This window comes from Abramis brama, assembly GCF_963993115.1.
Source record: "Abramis brama genome assembly, chromosome: 13".
Lineage (NCBI taxonomy): Eukaryota > Metazoa > Chordata > Actinopteri > Cypriniformes > Leuciscidae > Abramis > Abramis brama.
Genome location: NC_139975.1, coordinates 21129914 through 21147640, shown reverse-complemented (window position 1 = coordinate 21147640; position 17727 = coordinate 21129914). Strand labels below are relative to the sequence as shown.

The 17727-nt window shown below is 37.6% G+C and overlaps 1 protein-coding gene across 2 annotated transcripts in view; it reads left to right on the top strand.

Annotated features, from left to right (window-relative positions):
- stag2b (STAG2 cohesin complex component b) overlaps nucleotides 1-15296 on the top strand; it is a 33146-nt gene extending 17850 nt beyond the window's left edge. Inside the window, exons 9-34 of one of the 2 annotated variants that reach the window (XM_084132567.1) lie at nucleotides 642-715; nucleotides 840-963; nucleotides 1284-1382; nucleotides 1576-1655; nucleotides 3701-3808; nucleotides 3995-4106; nucleotides 4418-4535; nucleotides 4617-4720; nucleotides 4827-4919; nucleotides 5003-5092; nucleotides 5198-5401; nucleotides 6042-6112; nucleotides 6347-6434; nucleotides 7226-7306; nucleotides 7399-7491; nucleotides 7569-7743; nucleotides 8122-8261; nucleotides 8353-8454; nucleotides 8538-8686; nucleotides 8772-8900; nucleotides 9013-9218; nucleotides 12593-12824; nucleotides 12966-13079; nucleotides 13200-13326; nucleotides 14781-14858; nucleotides 15136-15296. In XM_084132567.1, the coding sequence (XP_083988693.1) occupies nucleotides 642-715; nucleotides 840-963; nucleotides 1284-1382; nucleotides 1576-1655; nucleotides 3701-3808; nucleotides 3995-4106; nucleotides 4418-4535; nucleotides 4617-4720; nucleotides 4827-4919; nucleotides 5003-5092; nucleotides 5198-5401; nucleotides 6042-6112; nucleotides 6347-6434; nucleotides 7226-7306; nucleotides 7399-7491; nucleotides 7569-7743; nucleotides 8122-8261; nucleotides 8353-8454; nucleotides 8538-8686; nucleotides 8772-8900; nucleotides 9013-9218; nucleotides 12593-12824; nucleotides 12966-13079; nucleotides 13200-13326; nucleotides 14781-14858; nucleotides 15136-15159 (3015 nt within the window). In that variant the 3' untranslated portion in view covers nucleotides 15160-15296. Of the gene's footprint in view, nucleotides 1-641; nucleotides 716-839; nucleotides 964-1283; nucleotides 1383-1575; nucleotides 1656-3700; nucleotides 3809-3994; nucleotides 4107-4417; nucleotides 4536-4616; nucleotides 4721-4826; nucleotides 4920-5002; nucleotides 5093-5197; nucleotides 5402-6041; nucleotides 6113-6346; nucleotides 6435-7225; nucleotides 7307-7398; nucleotides 7492-7568; nucleotides 7744-8121; nucleotides 8262-8352; nucleotides 8455-8537; nucleotides 8687-8771; nucleotides 8901-9012; nucleotides 9219-12592; nucleotides 12825-12965; nucleotides 13080-13199; nucleotides 13327-14780; nucleotides 15038-15135 lie in introns of those variants that run through there. The other variant, XM_084132566.1, reaches the window with a different exon arrangement.
- Nucleotides 15297-17727: the final 2431 nt, after the last annotated feature.

Here is a 17727-nt window from a genome sequence, read left to right as displayed (position 1 = left end):
TTAAATAATATAATAATATTATAATTAATTAAGTTTCAGAATTCCAGAAGTTTTAACATCTGAATCTATTTCTTCTAGGAACCCACTCTTTTTAACCAATAACTGAATAAGGGTTTACTTTTTTACTTTTTTTTCTCCTCTTTAAAAAAAAACCCCAAACATTTTCTGCCCAATAATATCTTTCAGATCTTGGCATATTTTGTAAAATAAAAATACCCATGCTGTTTTAAATTGGGCTACCTCATATATCCAGGTTTTCCTAGGCCTTGGGTTCTTAAAAAATGTGAATTAAAATATGAAATTCACGTTTAGTTTTGTCTTATTTGTAAATAATTTAATTCCATCTTGAGGCCCTGTTGAAGGAAGCAGCCCGTTTCTTAAAAGAACATCAGAGATGGATATCAGATTACAATCACATATGACCATATATAATAAAATCACATATTGGGGAGCCCATAACCCTGAAAAGAGAGAGAGATGTCAGTGTTATTCCAAATTGCAGAGTCTGATAAAAAGAAAATGCAAGAGGGAGTCAAGAGAACGGACTGTGATGTTAAAGAAGCTCAAATATAAGATACTATTTATTTCACACACATACAGCAACGATTGAATGATGAACTTTTTTTTTTTTTTCTTTACAGTTACAAGAAAATCAAGATGAAATTGAAAACATGATGAATGCCATTTTCAAGGGAGTCTTTGTTCACCGATATCGGTATGCACTCTCATAAGCGTTGATTTTCTAGCACAAACTCTCATCATCAATTACCACTCAGTAATTCTCTGATATGTTCCTGTGGGTGTCTGTGGGCTTAAGTGCTTCTGTTATCCCTCCTCAGTGATGCAATAGCAGAGATCCGTGCAATCTGCATCGAGGAGATCGGCGTGTGGATGAAAATGTACAGTGATGCATTTCTTAATGACAGCTATCTTAAGTATGTGGGCTGGACCATGCACGACAAGGTGGGAATTCAATCATTTTTCTCTCCCTTTTCATTTAATCCCTAAATATAGTGTCAGATGGAGTTAGTCACGACACATTCCTAGAGTTGGAACTAAATTCTCTCTCTCTCTCTCTCTCTCTCTCTCTCTCTCTCTCTCTCTCTCTCTCTCTCTCTCTCTCTCTCTCTCTCTCTCTCTCTCTCTCTCTCTCTCTCTCTCTCTCTCTCTCTCTCTCTCTCTCTCTCTCTCTCTCTCTCTCTCTCTCTCTCTCTCTCTCTCTCTCTCTCTCTCTCTCTCTCTCTCTCTCTCTCTCTCTCTCTCTCTCTCTCTCTCTCTCTCAGCAAGGTGAGGTACGTCTGAAGTGTCTCACAGCTCTACAGGGGCTGTACTATAACCGCGAGCTCAATGCCAAACTGGAGCTCTTCACCAGCCGCTTCAAGGTGAGAGAACCATCTGGGGAAGCTTCATCCAAAATAGAGAAAACACAGAAAGGAAAATACTCCTCTCTGAAATTGAGAATTTAAACAAATGATTTTTATGTATCTTTTCAATATTTGACAATAAAACGATGTGCTTTTTCACTATTGAGTGTTTGAAGTCAGTATGACGGGGTTATCTGTTTGTCTTCATCAGGACCGCATCGTATCTATGACACTGGACAAGGAGTATGATGTTGCAGTGCAAGCTATAAAACTGCTCACGCTGGTGTTACAGTACGTGTAAAATCCTGAATACACTTTCTACTGTCCACCTTATTTTTCAACGTGGAAGTAAGGTGTTTTTTTGTGAATGTGTGAGACTTCTGATGCATTAGCCGCTATAAGTAAATAACAAGAATAATATATCAAAGTGTAGTGAATTGTAAAACTGTTTTCGCTACAAACCAGCGTGTTTGTAATTCAGACACTACATTAAAATAATATGGTAAGAAATACCAGTTTGCAATATCAAGCAGCATAACAAAATGTTTTGTACAGTTAAAAATAACTGGAAGTGAATGACACTGGAAGCCAGACACATTAAAATTACAACTGACCACGGACACTCTTACCTGAAAAATTAGGTGGATAGCTGAGTTTCTTTTGATTTAAGTTAGTGATTTGAATTGGGGTTAGTGGTTTGTGGTTTAGTGTTACAAAATATTGTCAAAACATTTTAAACATTACATTTAACATGTCAATTTAACATTTACATATGTCTTTTATTTTTTGTAATGTTACAAACGATTTCTACTTTTACTTCTATCTGTTTTGAACTTTCTATTCATCAATGAATCCTGAAAAAAAAAAAAAGCATCACAAAAATTAAGCAACACAACTGTTTTACACATTGATGATTAAAAAGGAGATATTTCTTGAGTAATGATGCTGAAAATTCAGCTTTGACATCACAGGAATAAAAGATATTTTAAAATATTGAAAATAATAAACGTTTTTTCAAACTGTAATAATAATTCACAGTATTACCTTTTTACTGTGTTTTTGATCAATGCATCCTTGGTGAGCATATGAGACTTCTTTAAAAAAGAAAATCTTACGTACCAACCCCAAACCTTTGAATGGTAGTGTGGTATAATTAACAAACAAATGACACTTATGACTAGGGCTGGGTAAAAAATATCGATTTCTCAATTTTAATCGATTCTCATTTTTACGAAACGATATCGATTCTTAAATCCCAAGAATCGATTAGTCATCCTGTTTTCAGTTGATGAATTAATGGAGCATTGATGCGCGCATCCCATCCAATAAATCGCAATAATCTTTGTGCTTTGTTATTATTGATATGAAACAAAGTCTCAGATTTCAAATTACGTCCATTTTCTTACGAAATTCAAAAACATAATTGCCGTTTTGGCGCTGTGCCGTGAGATCGCTCTGGCTCAGCTCAAGAGAAGCAGCAACGCGGAGCGCACATGATCTTCTCTTCCGCATTAATAACACCAGTTACTGCGCGAAATAAACATGAATGAGCATCTGAAAGTGTGTTAAAAGGTAGAGTACAACTTATCGAAGTCCGTATCATTTCACATGGAATCGCTCAATCAGTGTTTCAACCGTGGAAAGACGTTAGTAAACAATGTAATGTAACGTCACATTTACCTCAGAAAAACCATATCCAGTGACCATAAACTCGTTAGTCAGCTGGAAAAATTAACTCTAGAGAGGAGCATTTTGCTAAATATATGCACCATATTACATAATCATTATAATTTTTATTGTTCTTCAATATTAAATGCATGTTTGAATAAATCTGGAAAGTTTTTATGACAGCCACCATTTAAATTTTTATATTTTCATATAACTTTATTATTATAAAAATAAATAAAAGTGTATTTTAAGTATTTGTATACAAATCAGTTAATTTTTACCTTCAATATTATAGTAGGCTAATGAAGCCTATAGGCTACAACTGACTCCCATAGTTTACAATAATTTTGTTCCATTTTATTTTCCAGTTTTCCTTGAGAAAATTTACAATGTATTGTACCTGATATCCAAAATAATCGATACTGAATCGAATCGAATCGAATCGTAATCGAAATCGGATCGAATCGCAAGCTTGTGAATCGAAATCGAATCGAATTGTGAAATCTGTGTCAATACCCAGCCCTACTTATGACCTAGTGCTCTTAATGAATTGTTCAGTCAAATTATTCACTGAATGAGTGGTTATTGAACCAACATTTGACTGATTTCCTGAAACACTGCTGGCAGAACTAGCTGTGCTCATATGCTGTTGTTGTTTGGTATTGCAGTAGCAGTGATGAGGTTCTGACTGCAGAAGACTGTGAGAGTGTGTACCACCTTGTGTATTCAGCCCACCGCCCCGTCGCTGTGGCAGCAGGAGAGTTCCTCTTTAAAAAGTGAGTTTTATTCATGGTTCTTCAGATCTCATGAAGTTGTACATGCAGTAAACCTAGTCTTTGACCTGCTGAAAGTCATACGACAAAACTATATCTAGAGAAAAGACGAGAATGAATGAACGGTCGGACGGACGTGGTGGTTCGACAATATTAGATTGAGGTGAACCTTTTCATCTTTGTTTGCAGATTGTTCAGTCATCGAGACCCTGAAGATGACAGCATGCCCAAGAGACGAGGCAGACAGAGCATGAATGCCAACCTCATCAAAACCGCTGTCTTTTTCTTCCTGGAGAGTGAGGTGAGGTAACATCAACAACATCATTGTAAATGATGTGACGACAGTTCTGTTAAAGGGTGCTATTTCTGTGCGACTAATGTCACTTAACAGAATTGCAAAAATGATGACTTTTTAAACAAGTTTCACAAACTCTCTATACATCATGTTGATTTTTTCAGTTTTCTTCTATTCTAGACAGTTTAAGTGAAATACAATTCAGTAATGAAGCATGATAGTCTTTCTTATGAGTCTAATATGACAGCACTATATAATTATATTCTAATTGCACACATAAACTGAGATTTTATAGCGTGTTATGTTTTGATCCTTAGCTTCACGAGCATGCAGCCTACCTAGTGGACAGTATGTGGGACTGTGCAGCAGAGATCCTGAAGGACTGGGAGTGCATGATCAGTCTGCTGCTGGATGAGCCACTGCCTGGAGAGGAAGGTCTGACTCGGTGACACACCAGCAGAACTTTTACTCGCTCCAAAGGGAGTGAGAGATTAATTACCTTTGTGTGTTTTCCAGCTCTGTCGGACAGACAGGAGACAGCTCTGATAGAGATCATGCTGTGCACCATCCGTCAGGCTGCAGAGTGCCATCCTCCTGTGGGCAGGGGCACGGGCAAGAGGGTAAGACCTGATGCCACATGCATCGACCAGCTCTTGAAGACAGATCCCTGCTTTCACACGTTACCTGTTACACGCTGTTCTCAATTCTCACTTGGTCTGGTTTCAGGTTCTGACAGCGAAGGAGAAGAAGACTCAGCTTGATGACCGGACGAGAATGACGGAGCTCTTCGCTATAGCACTGCCAGCTTTACTTGCAAAGGTTAAAGTCCATTAAAAGTCAAAGGCAACATGAAATGGTATTTAAAGAGGCTCAATTGATATATTTTTTTTTCTTTCTCACAGTACTCTGTAGATGCAGAGAAAGTGACAAATCTGCTGCAACTGGCCCAGTTTTTTGATCTGGAAATCTACACCACAGGGCGTTTGGAAAAGGTCTGAACCGCATGTCGTTTAAACAGAATAAATGCACACTGATTGTTGACAATAGACTGATTGTGTAGAATGTGAATGAAAGCTGTGTTTTTTTCCCCCTCACAGCACCTGGATTCATTGTTAAGACAAATCAGAGAGATTGTGGAGAAGCACACGGACACAGATGTGCTTGAGGCTTGCTCCAAAACCTACCACTCCCTGTGCAACGAGGAGTTCACCATCTTTAACCGGGTGGATATCGCCCGTAGCCAGCTCTTGGATGAGCAAGTGGACAAATTTAACAAGCTTCTGGAGGACTTCCTGCAGGAGGTGAGGACAGCGGGTGGCTCAGGGTGGAGATTCAGGAGCACTTTGATGTTCTATGTTTGCATAGGAACAAAAGTTTGGATTGAGTATTTGTGCTCTGCTTCTACTGCAACACTGTTTTTCTGGAGATCTCTTTGGGGATGGTCTGGCTTCCATATCCAACATGACAATTTAATTAGTGAGGTGCACTAGTTTATTTAGATTTTTTCATTAATTGTTAATATTTTTAGCAGTCGTGCTCTAAAGTGGTGTAGTATGTGTTGCATCTCAAAATGTCTGAGTAATAGTTAGTAAAATCTATGTAATTGTTAGATTTTACTGACCAGTGATTGAATTCCAGGCTTTTAGCACAGATACATTTTAACTGTTTGTTGTATATGCATGTATGTGTGTGTATACAGTATATATAATATGTTAAAATATTTCAAATTCAATTTATAAAAATATCCACATGTAGCTCATCAGAGTTTGGTGCATGTGACATAAAATAGCATTCAGGGCTTCCTTAAGACAGGTTAGTCAGTTACGGAAACGTATATTTTACACATCCCTAGTACTCTGTCCAAACCAGTCATTGAGTCCTCTGAATGCAGAAGCTCAGAAAGTTGCAGTCCGTCTCATGAGCAGCTTGTTTCTTTCACAGGGTGAAGACCCAGATGAAGATGATGCTTACCAAGTTCTGTCCACACTGAAGAGGATCACAGCTTTCCATAAGTAAGGCTTTCCTGTATCATCATATAGTGTTTCTCTTGATCAGATTATCACTTATGGCAGGGATTTTTCAAACCTGTCCTGGAGCACCCCCACCTAATTCATATGCAAGACCTGAAGTGTCAGATAAGGGAGACATACAAAATGTGCAGTACTGGGGGTGCTGCAGGACAGGTTTGAAAACCCCTGCTTACTGGGCAAATGTCTAAACCCCTTTCATCTCTATGTATGTTATAGTGCTCATGATCTCTCAAAATGGGACCTTTTCACCAGCAACTACAAGTTACTGAACACTGGTATTGAAAATGGTGACATGCCTGAGCAGGTATTCATTTTAAGGCTGCATATAGGGTGAATGCAGAACTATTGTAGTAGTGCCTGACTGGGCTAGACTTTAAAGGGATAGTTCACCCAAAAATGAAACTCGCCTTCAAGTTGTTCCAAACCTGTTTTAGTTTCTTTCTTCTGTTGATCACAAAATAAGATATTTTAAAGAATTTTGGTAATCAGACAGTTGACAGTAGCAATTGACTTCCATGGTAGGAAAATAAATACTATGGAAGTCAATGGGTGCATTCTTTAAAATATCTTTTAATTTTTTGTTCAACATAAAGATATTCATACAGGTTTGGAACAACTTGAGGGTAAGTAAAATTATGCAGTTTTTGGGTAAACTATCCCTTTAACTTTTTTTTGTTGTTGCATCTATAGTGTAGAATTGTGACTTTATTTTAATTGTGCCTCGTACTTTTGTAATCTCTTACAATTGAGACTTCATATCTCACAATTGCAACCTTTTCTCTTAATTGCAATTTTATATCACACAATTGTGGCTTCACCTTTCACAAATGTGACTAATTTATGTAATTTTGACTTTTTTTCATCACAATTCAAACTGTTTCTCTGAATTGCAACTTGCAATCTCAGTGTGATTTTTATTTCTTATTTTTTTTCTTTTTTCTCACAGTTACCTATTTATTTATTTATTTATTTATTTATTTATTTAATTTATTTAAATAAATGGGCTTCCATAGAAATACCACCTTGAAATCAGTTGAAACTTTGCCTTTGCCTCATGATTGTCAGTTAACGTTAATGTCTCTCTGGACTTCTCAGATTGTCATTCACGCACTGCAGTGCACACATTACGTCATTCTTTGGAGCTTAGCCAAGGTCTCTGAGGGCACTTCTAAAAAGGTAGCTCCTATTCATATGATGTGTATGCATTCATTCTTCCCGCTTGTGTACTGTGGTTTGTTGGAAGTCAACAATGCATTTGGTCTCTGTAGGAGGACATGTTGACTCTGAGGAAGCAGATGAGGGCGTTTTGTCTAATGTGCCAGCGTTACCTAACCAGCGTCAACACTGCCGTCAAAGAGCAGGTCTGTATGAAAGGTCACAAGAAGCATTATCCCTCATGCCACAACCAGGCTGTACCTGACAGTATGTTCTCCCTCAGACCTTCACCATCCTCTGTGACCTGCTGCTGATCTTCAGCCATCAGATCATCTCTGGGGGGAGGGAAGCTCTCGAGCCCCTAGTATACACGTCTGAGATGTCCCTGCAGTCAGATCTTCTCAATTTCATCCTGGACCATGTCTTCATAGACCAGGATGAAGACAGCAACAGCACAGGTCTATCACTGCAAATAGCGTAACGACTTTCAGTTAGAGCTAACAGGCTTTGCTGAATGGATTTAGCGCCCCTGGCTGTTTAATGTTAAATGCTTAACACTAAGACAACACAAAGGAAATTGGCTTTAGAAGCGTTTAATTGATTTAAAGATTAGAGACTCTAGCAACACTTTATCCTGCTGTGCACTGAGCTTTAGCTGAAGTAGAATGAATAGTTTAAAATGAGAGTTATTTGGACAAATCAACTTGCATTCCTTTTTTGTTTTCAGGAGTCGGGTTTTAAAGTGACCACTAGAGGGCAGCGGTTTTCCCTGTAGTTTAAGCTGCTCAGTCACATTCATGAGCATTATTTGAAAGTCTGTCTTTATTTTTGATCAGATGGGCAGCAGGATGATGAAGCTGGAAAAATCGAAGCTTTGCACAAGAGGCGGAACCTGCTGGCCGCATACTGCAAACTCATTATCTACAATGTAGTTGAGATAAACACTGGTGCCGATATTTTTAAGCAATACATGAGGGTGAGTCTTTTTGTTTGTTAAATATGCATTTTCAGTTCATTAATTCCCTTTAATGGTCACTAAAGCAAATTTTTTTCTGTTTCCTGTTCAGTATTACAATGACTATGGTGACATCATCAAGGAAACTATGAGCAAGACGAGACAGATTGACAAAATCCAATGTGCAAAGACGCTCATTCTGAGCTTACAGCAGGTCAGTGGCAATGTTTTGTATCTTCCATCAAACTGGGTTTTGTTTGCCGGTTGTTCACGTCTTTTTCCTTCTGCTTTGTTCAGCTCTTCAATGAGATGCTGTCAGATCTGGGACCCAGCTTCGACCGTTCATCCTCATCTTTCTGTGGCATTAAAGAGCTCGCTCGGCGCTTCTCTCTGACTTTTGGTCTAGATCAGCTCAAGACTAGAGAGGCTATCGCCATGTTACACAAGTAAGATTCCATTCAGTTCCTCTTGGGTGAGAAAAACCTTTTGTGTGGAGTTGCATCACATGTTTATGTTGCTCTCTGTCTAAAGGGACGGTATTGAGTTTGCCTTCAAAGAGTCCAATCCTCAGGGTGAGGGACATCCTCCCCTCAACCTGGCTTTTCTGGACATTCTCAGCGAGTTCTCATCCAAACTCATGCGTCAGGACAAGCGGACTGTGTAAGCAACCATTTATTGACCTCAGCATAAGCGCAGGTGCATAACTGGACTTTGTGGAGCATTCATTAGCTGTTGGAGCTAATGTTGGCTCTCTCTCTCTTTTCCCCAAAAGGCACATGTATTTGGAGCGCTTCATGACATTTCAGATGGCCCTGCAGAGAGAAGACTGCTGGCTGCCCCTCATCTCTTACAGAAACTCACTGCAGGCGGGGGGTGATGATGACACTATGTCTGTGGTCAGTGGCATCAGTAGCCGAGGCTCCTCCGTCAGGAGTAAAAAAGCTAAGCCTGCCACCGGCAAGAGGAAATTACCGGAAGGTAAAACAGTTTGAATTCAAGAAATCAGACAAATAATGTATTTAATGTGATTTAATAATCGTATGCAGGACTTATCCAATCAATGAGTCCAATTTAACCTACCCCTGCAAGCTCATGTTCATCTGCCTCCATTTTTGAGTGCACATCTCAACATCCAGTCAACAGAAATAATGGTGCGTTCAAATCATGTAGAAAAGATCATATTTTCGAGTTTAACACACATGAACTCCACCACAAAGTCGTAATTACGAGTGGGAAGTTGGGATTTTATTTAAGCCCCGATGTTTACGAGTTGGGGGCGTGTCGGTGAGAAACGTGGCGCAAGTTTTATGTAGTTAATTAAGGGAAGGTACACCGCCATCTTGCTCTTATGAAATGAACTTGAGCGCACCTGACGTCGTAAACACGACTTCCCAACTCAGAAATACGAACTTCCCAGGAGGACTTGAACGCAGGGTTCGTACGGGTGCTTGAAATCCTTGAAAGTGCTTGAATTTTGATGATGTGTTTTCAAGGTTTGAAAAGTGCTTGAATTTTGGATAAAATGCTTGAAAATGCTTGAATTTGTAACTGTATTTCTTTCACAAGAAATATCTTTCTGACGAAATAGTTCTTTATTAAACGGAGAAAAAAATGTAGCCCTTCAGAATCAGATACATATTGATTTGCGTTACGATGGCCAGAGCAAAAGTAGGCGGAGTTTTCATTTTGATTTCCGCGGTTGTTTGGATGCACCGTTTTTATTGGCCACGCAGCGGCAACAGTTGAACTATTTTAAACTTTGACCGCGGCGTGCGCGCGAGCTCGCTGAGCTCCGCTTTGGTCCGAGTCGCGCGGCGCAAGCCATTGAAATATATCGGTTTCATTTCATAGCGCAGCGCGGTCCGCGTCCTCTCTGAAAGGGCCGTTAGTGACAGAGTACTTGGTGTGATAATGTAATGTAAGTATTACATGTCCGTTATGTCACATTCATTTGCAGTTTGCATATGCAGTGAACATTGCCAAAATTACAGAAGTGTAACGTGCAACCTGCAAACGTTAGCCCAGTGCATAACAACAGTCGTTGATTGCTGAACTGAAATCAGTCAGTGTCATAAGTAGTATATTGTTACTGTAAGGTTTAGGATGGCCCTATGCAATATTTGCACTGCTCTATTCCAGTAAATGTTATGTAAAACGTAAAACGTTATGTCTTGGCAATGAAATACATTTATCAGGCAGGTTCCTGTGCACTCAGATATTGTTCAAACCTTGTCTATATCAAGAATGTGTCCCAAAACGGGAAGGCCTGTCAAATATTTCTGTTCAAATCCTAAGTCTTCATATTTGAAATTATTTCAGTTTTACAGCCTATAAATCACATTATCTGGTAAGCAATGTTTGAACATTAATATAATGAAAAGTATATTAATCATATGCTTTAGGCTATATACTTAGTGATACATTTTGAAGAATAAAACTTGTGATTGGCTTAAATATTAGGGCTGCACAATATATCAAAATATTGCAACTGTATATATTACAATATGCATAATTGCATATCGCAACGGCTTGCAATAACTGGGATCATGAACAAAATACAAAAAATCACTCACTGGTTTTGGCTGACTTTTGTAGCTTTAATAAGAATCAGTATATTTATAACTAAGCAGTGTTTATTTTTACATTTATTTGATTAATCAGTTTCTGTTGTTAAATAAACCTAATGTAGGATAACCTGAACCCCCTAAACCCCAGTGATGTTAAAATAACACTTCTTATGCTACAGTAAAACACTGATGTTCACTGTCTTGAAATTGTAGGGATATTTTCTTATCACAAAAAGAATGTGAAACATGTATGTGTAGGTTATATAATTTTAAAGATATTTTAAAGATCATTTAAGTTAATTTGACAGACACACTTTAAGCATTATTGTATTGCATATTGAATATTGCATTATTTAATGAGTTATCGCATATCTAATTTTTCTTCAATATCGTGCAGCCCTCTGCTATTATGAAACATTTGGCTGTTTATCTCTTTTGATGTGATAAAAACACTAAATAATAATTTTAACTATGTATTGGTATGTAATTTACGGTAGTGTAAGGTGCTGGAAAAAGCTTTAAAATGGACCTGGAAAGTGCTTGAAAAGTGCTTGAATTTGACCTTGGAAAAAGTGTACGAACCCTGTGAACGCACCATTAGCCCTTTGCCTACATTTTTTCTTTTTATATAATCCATTACATACTGATATATGTAACAATACGGAAGGAAAGACCTGTTGCTACTTCAGTTTCATCACAACTTTAATGATTGTCCTGCTGCGAAGACGTCAGATGACGCAAACTCTGAATCAACATGCACCAATGCTACATTTTATTTAAGGGCGCTTTCACACTAGCACTTTTGGTGCGCACCCAGGTTTGAATGACGTCAGAGTTCGGTTTGTTTGGATGATGTGAACGCTGTCTTCCGAACTCGGGTGCGCACCCGCGAACCATACTCGAGTCCGCTTAAAAAGGGTGGTCTGGGGTACGGTTCATGTGAACTCCAGTACAGTTCGCTGCTAATATGAACGCAATCGTACCATATCACAGAAGTGAACCGCTATTGATGACGTATAATGTAATAACGTTAGCTCTTGTCTTTCGTGCATGCGTGTGCGTGCGTGTGTGTGTGTGTGTGTATACGCTCACCTTGATGAAAAGCGAGATTGACACACTGCAAGCAGAGAGATGATTTCTGCTTGTCTCCGCAAAAATTGTCTTTGGAGGACAGCCCGCTGTCTTTGGAACGATTTTAGTACTTTTGCGGCAGACAGACGCAAGTGTGTTTCTGTATCTTTTCTTTGAAAACAAAACCAAAGGTTAAAAAAAAAGAACAAATGTGAAGCGAGCAATTCTATCCATTTTGACGCCTTTTCATTCATAGCGGTTACCAAGCAACACGATTACGCGCCAGCTGCAGCTTGATGACGCTAGCGTACCGCGATTCGGATACAAATAATATAATGTGAACACAGTCCATCGGGGGCAGGGGGAGGGGGGAGCAATCGAACTCGGGTTCGGAGCAAGCAATCGAATCAAGTGTGAAAGCGCCCTAAATGTCATAATCATTTGTTAACAAACAAGTATACATTTCTTCAGTGAGCTCATTGTTACTGCCTTAAATTATTACATTGTTTAAATTAATACATTTTTATCTAACTGTGATTTTGTATATGTACATTTCTGAAATGCATAACTGAGACAGTTACCTCTGATAACAGATCACTCTAGATTGTAATGTGGACTCATGCATTTTCTTTAAAGCTGCTTTGAAACGATGTGTATTGTGAAAAGCGCTATACAAATAAATGTGAATTGATTTGAATTGCTGTCTGTGTGCAGAGGAGAGCAGCAGCAGCAGCAGCGAGGTGTGGATGAACCGTGAGCAGAGCATGCAGATGCCCGTCATGATGCCGTCACCCCACCTCACCTCCACCGTCATGAGAGAACCCAAACGCCTGCGTCCTGAGGAGAGCTACATGGGGGTGTACTCCATGACCCCCGATCAGCAACAGCAGCACACACACCCTCAGACTCCTCAGCCACAGCACCACCAATCACCCATGGACTACAAGTAAGAGCATCATGACATGGCATCATGTGTCTGGCATGACACTCTCAGTACAGCTATTTTCAGTCATGAAACGTGTTTGCTGCTTAGCGTCTAGTTTGGGATTGAAGGGATATAGTGAGGTGTGCTGATACTGTTTTACAGCACACAAGTCACCTGGATGCTAGCACAGAGACAGCAGCAAGAGGAGGTGGCCAGACAGCAGCAGGAGAGAGCTATGAACTACGCCAAATTAAGGAGCAACCTTCAGCATGCCATGTAAGATAAATCACTCTCAAAATGTAACTTTACACTGCTTTTTTTAAAACAAGTCCAGCGGTCAAATGCCCTTTAAATGCACACAAAAACATTGTATTGTTGGTTTGCGAATGTTTGCAGTCGTCGAGGAACTGGCCTGATGGAGGATGATGAGGAACCCATTGTGGAAGATGTGATGATGTCATCAGAAGGCCGGATTGAGGATCTCAATGAAGGCATGGACTTTGACACCATGGATATTGATCTGGTAATAAGCTTAAGCTAAATTTCAATTGTATTTATGATTTTGGTCTCTAGGACTAGGTTTTTTGTCTAAATTATTACATAGTAATTGAGGTCGATAAAGATTTTGAATGTTTCTGAAAGAAGAATCTTGCCCAGTCACAGCTGTAATATTGTGAAATAGTATTACAATAACTGTTTTATATTTTATGATGTAATTTATTCCTATGATGGTTTTTTTCAAAGCTGAATTTTCAGCAGCCATTACTCCACTCTTCAGTGTCACATACATGATCCTTCAGAAATCACAGGGTTTCTGTTGTTCTTAAAGTCTTTAAAAGTCTTAATTCACCCTTCTGCAAATTAAGGCCTTAGAAGGGTCTTGCATAGAAGGGTGACATTAAATGTTGCATGTGCTGCATAAGAATATAATAATGAATATCTTCCTCAGTATTTTTGTATTTTGTTTTCCCATACAATTATCTGAACATCCTAAAATCAAAATACATTTACTTGCATACATGCTTACAAAATGTCAAGTTTTGTTTATGGACTTAAGTTTATGCTTCAAACAAGAACAAATATGTGTCAATGAGGTATTAAAACTAGTTTTTCCTTTGAATTAAGTTGATTTTTTTTTTAACTAAGCCCACTGGCAGATATTTGTAATCATAGATAAACATAAAAAAAATTCTGAAAACAAGACATCTTATGTCATTTTGTTTCTCCAGTAAATGCATCTTGACTTAAGAATCTTTAGACTATTGCACTGGAAAACCAGATAAAAATACTGAGGAAGAACATAGCTTTTTTTGCAGTGTTATCAGAATGAAAAGTAAAAGTTATTTGCATATTATTGTGGTTGGGAGAAGAGATATTGAAGTAATTAAAATGTAATGGAGATCTTTTTGGAAGTTGTTTTTTCAAACTCTGAAGTGTTTTGCTAATAACATTTACTTATGAAAACATATTGGCGTATTGTGTTCCATTCAGTTTATTCCTTAAATATTCTTTACTTGGTCTTAAAAAGGTTTTGAAAAAAGAAACCTTGAATCATTCTAATATGCTAATTTGGTGCTCAAGAAACAATTCTTATAATTATAAAAAACCATTGAAAACAGTTGTGCTGCTTAATGTTTTTTTTTTCTTCTTCTTTTTTTAGCCACAATTCTTTAATGAACGTTCAAAAGAACAGCATTTATTTGAACTAGAAATCATTTGTAAGATTTTAAATGTCTTTAATGTCACTTGTGGTCAATTTAATGCATCTTGGCTGAAAAAAAGTATTAATTTCTTTCAAAACAAAATTGTTACTGAGCCCAAACTTTTGAACTTGTTGTTTATGTATACAGTATGTGTATGTGATAGATTTAATACACATTAAATAACTATTACCGTCACATTTAATAACTAATTAAATAAAATGCCGCTTCTTTTTGCACATTTTATCCTTATTGTCTGCTCTTTCGTATCTTGCAGCCCCCATCGAAGAATCGGCGAGAGCGTTCGGAACTGAAGCCCGACTTTTTCGACCCCGCCTCCATCATGGATGAGTCTGTAAGAAGCACTCATTTCCTGGGTTATGATGCTTTTCAGCGGTAATGGGGGACTCGTTCACTCCGACACTAAGGACGTGAAAGAGAGATCACCACTAGATGGCACTAGCAGGAGTGATTTCAGATAGTTTGAATTGCCCTTGTGCAAAAAGACAGAGAGGGGGAGAGCATCTCGCTATTATAAATACTAATCAGACCCATCTGGACTGGTGATTTGAATGAAACGTTTGCTTGGTAACTCTAAACACTGAACTGAATTTGAACATTTTCTCTTGTAGGTCCTGGGAGTGCCCATGTTTTAAGATTATAATTGGAGGAGTGTGAAGAGAAGAGACATTTTGTGTGAATTCACATTGATTCTCTAAAGAGAATTAAATTCAATGGAGTGATTGGCATCCAAATCAGCTTGTACCATTGACACTTACTAAAACACAGAAAGGATAAAGGAGCAATTCAAAGTCTCTGCAATCATTGTGTGGGCTTTCCCTGATCGTGCAAACCGTGACCGTAGATACTGAACGCCATGGAATCTCGGACTGTCCTTAGCCATACATGAGTATATGAGATATAAATATATATATAAATATATATAAAAATATTTCACAGTTGAATGTCATCATGTTTAAAGAAACATATGTGAGATCTCTTAGAGTTGTGGTATTTCTTGAAGCCAGGGGTGAATGCATCTTTTTTAACTTAAAGACAACTTTGTTATGTATAGCCCTTTTGTAATAGTGAGTAATCTGGTGTAAAGTAGTAATTTATAAGCAGGTTTTTGCTCATCATAGTGAGTATTGATATATTTTATTCTTCTTATCTAATATGTGAAATGGAGGGAAAAACCTCCAGGTCTTTATATCTAGAATTTAGTTTCCTTTTATTCCACCTTCAAACATCATGACATAACACAAACCCTAAATCAGAACACTCTGAGCTGATTTATTACTGCCTTTGGTGCATGTGTGAAGTTTGGGGCAATTTCAGTGACATGATCAGTGATTGGTGTATGTATGTTAAATACCTCAACCATTCAGTGGTCCTGTTGCTCTCTTTGCCCCAACAAAACTGTTTTTATGTGCCAACTGCTCTAGTAAATCAGGCACTTAGATGCACAGAAAGGACTTTAATTCTTCCGCAGAGTCACAAGGCTTATCCAAAGATCAGATCTGCTCGCATGTCCCTCTAAAATCAAGCAAAGAAGAGGAAATCTCTCCAGTAGTGCCATTGTGTTGTCTCTAATAAAACAGAACTTAGTGTAGTATGTCTGGTGGAGATATTCTTCTCCCTGATTAGAGCTATGTAGACATCTACATTTAAATAAAGTTATATATAAATATATAAATTGGTGCTGATTTTATAATTGTGCTTTTTTTATTTTTAAAACTCCACCTTAGAGTTAAAAGGTTTTGAAATGTATAAGAACATGTCTAAACATGGAAGTGTGTAGCCATGCAGCAAGTAAAGGTTTGAGATTTTATTTGATTTTTTCCTCCTTTTTGTGTGTTTGTGTGTATTTTTGATTTTTTTTTTTTTTTTTTTTTTTTCAGTCTTAAGAGGTTTTTTAGGTTTCACCTTTTTCCTAATTGTAAATTAGTTTGGTTGCAATTCATGGACAGAACTATTTTATTCAGCTCTGATTTTGTTTTTCCCCAAATGAAATATTCAAAGTGTAACAATAACGTCCTATGAGATCCTAAATGTTACAGCATTGCGTTCGGCAGCTCTACCACAGCTTAACTAATACATTAATACATGAACTTATATTGCAGACATGTGCATTTTGTCTGGGGTATACTTTTTAATCATTCCATGCCTTGGCCTTAAAATGTCCTTGTTTTAAAAAGGAAAAGTGGTTGGGTGGTTGTCAAACATAAATCTTCCATGTTGAAACTTTTATGTGAGGTACATTGGATTCCTTTCGTATCAGAAAAGGATCAGTACATTTCTGAAATGGCATGAGTGTAATTATTTAAAAGGTGTGCAGACAGATTTTGAATTTATGAAAGTAAATGCCCTTCGGCTTAAACTGTCTTCTGTTCCTCACCACTACATTCATTGAACTGCTGAATAGATTGTGTAAATATACATGCATTTAAACGTAAAGCTTAATTTTCTAGTGCTTTTTTCTGTTAACATTTTAAACATATTATTATCACTTTTCCCTGTTCAGAGATATAAACTCATACATAACCGTTTCCCTGTCCTCTGTTATCCACTGTAATGTTTCTGATTTGTATCTGTCTGGAGACAGTAAGTTTTTGAATAAAAGTAAACAAATCTTTCTCGTGTATTTGTGTGATTTTACAGTATTTTTTTGCCCGATGCTTCTACTCACTCACAAATGAGCAAAGTCACACGCAAATATCCTGTTTGCCACAGTATGTTTTGAAATTCATTCTCTAAGTATGTTTTTTAATACACATGTACCTTGTACTTTTGTTAAGAAAGACACTTATACTTACAAAAGTTGACCACTGCATCTATGGATATTTACCACAGTTACTACAGCTGTTAATCCAATAAAAACTTTAGCCATCAGGAGACACAAATATGATGAGCCCAGTAAACTTGTAGGTCGCACGTCAGAGATAATTTAGCTGTAAGTATCTGACTCTAAATCGCATGCACGTGCAGTTTTTTGTTTGTCTGTTTTTTAATGTTTTTTTGAACATTCAGTTTACAGTGAAGAACAATACAATTTTAACAAAAGTATTAAAAATTACAGAAATATAAAGAATAGTTAAAGAAAACACTTTCACCAACACCCCAGCTCAAAACAAAAACAACTAGACGGTAACTAAAAACAAGAGAATGAAAAGAAAGAAAGGGAGGGCATTACTTAAAAGAAATGCACTCTTTGAATTTCGGGA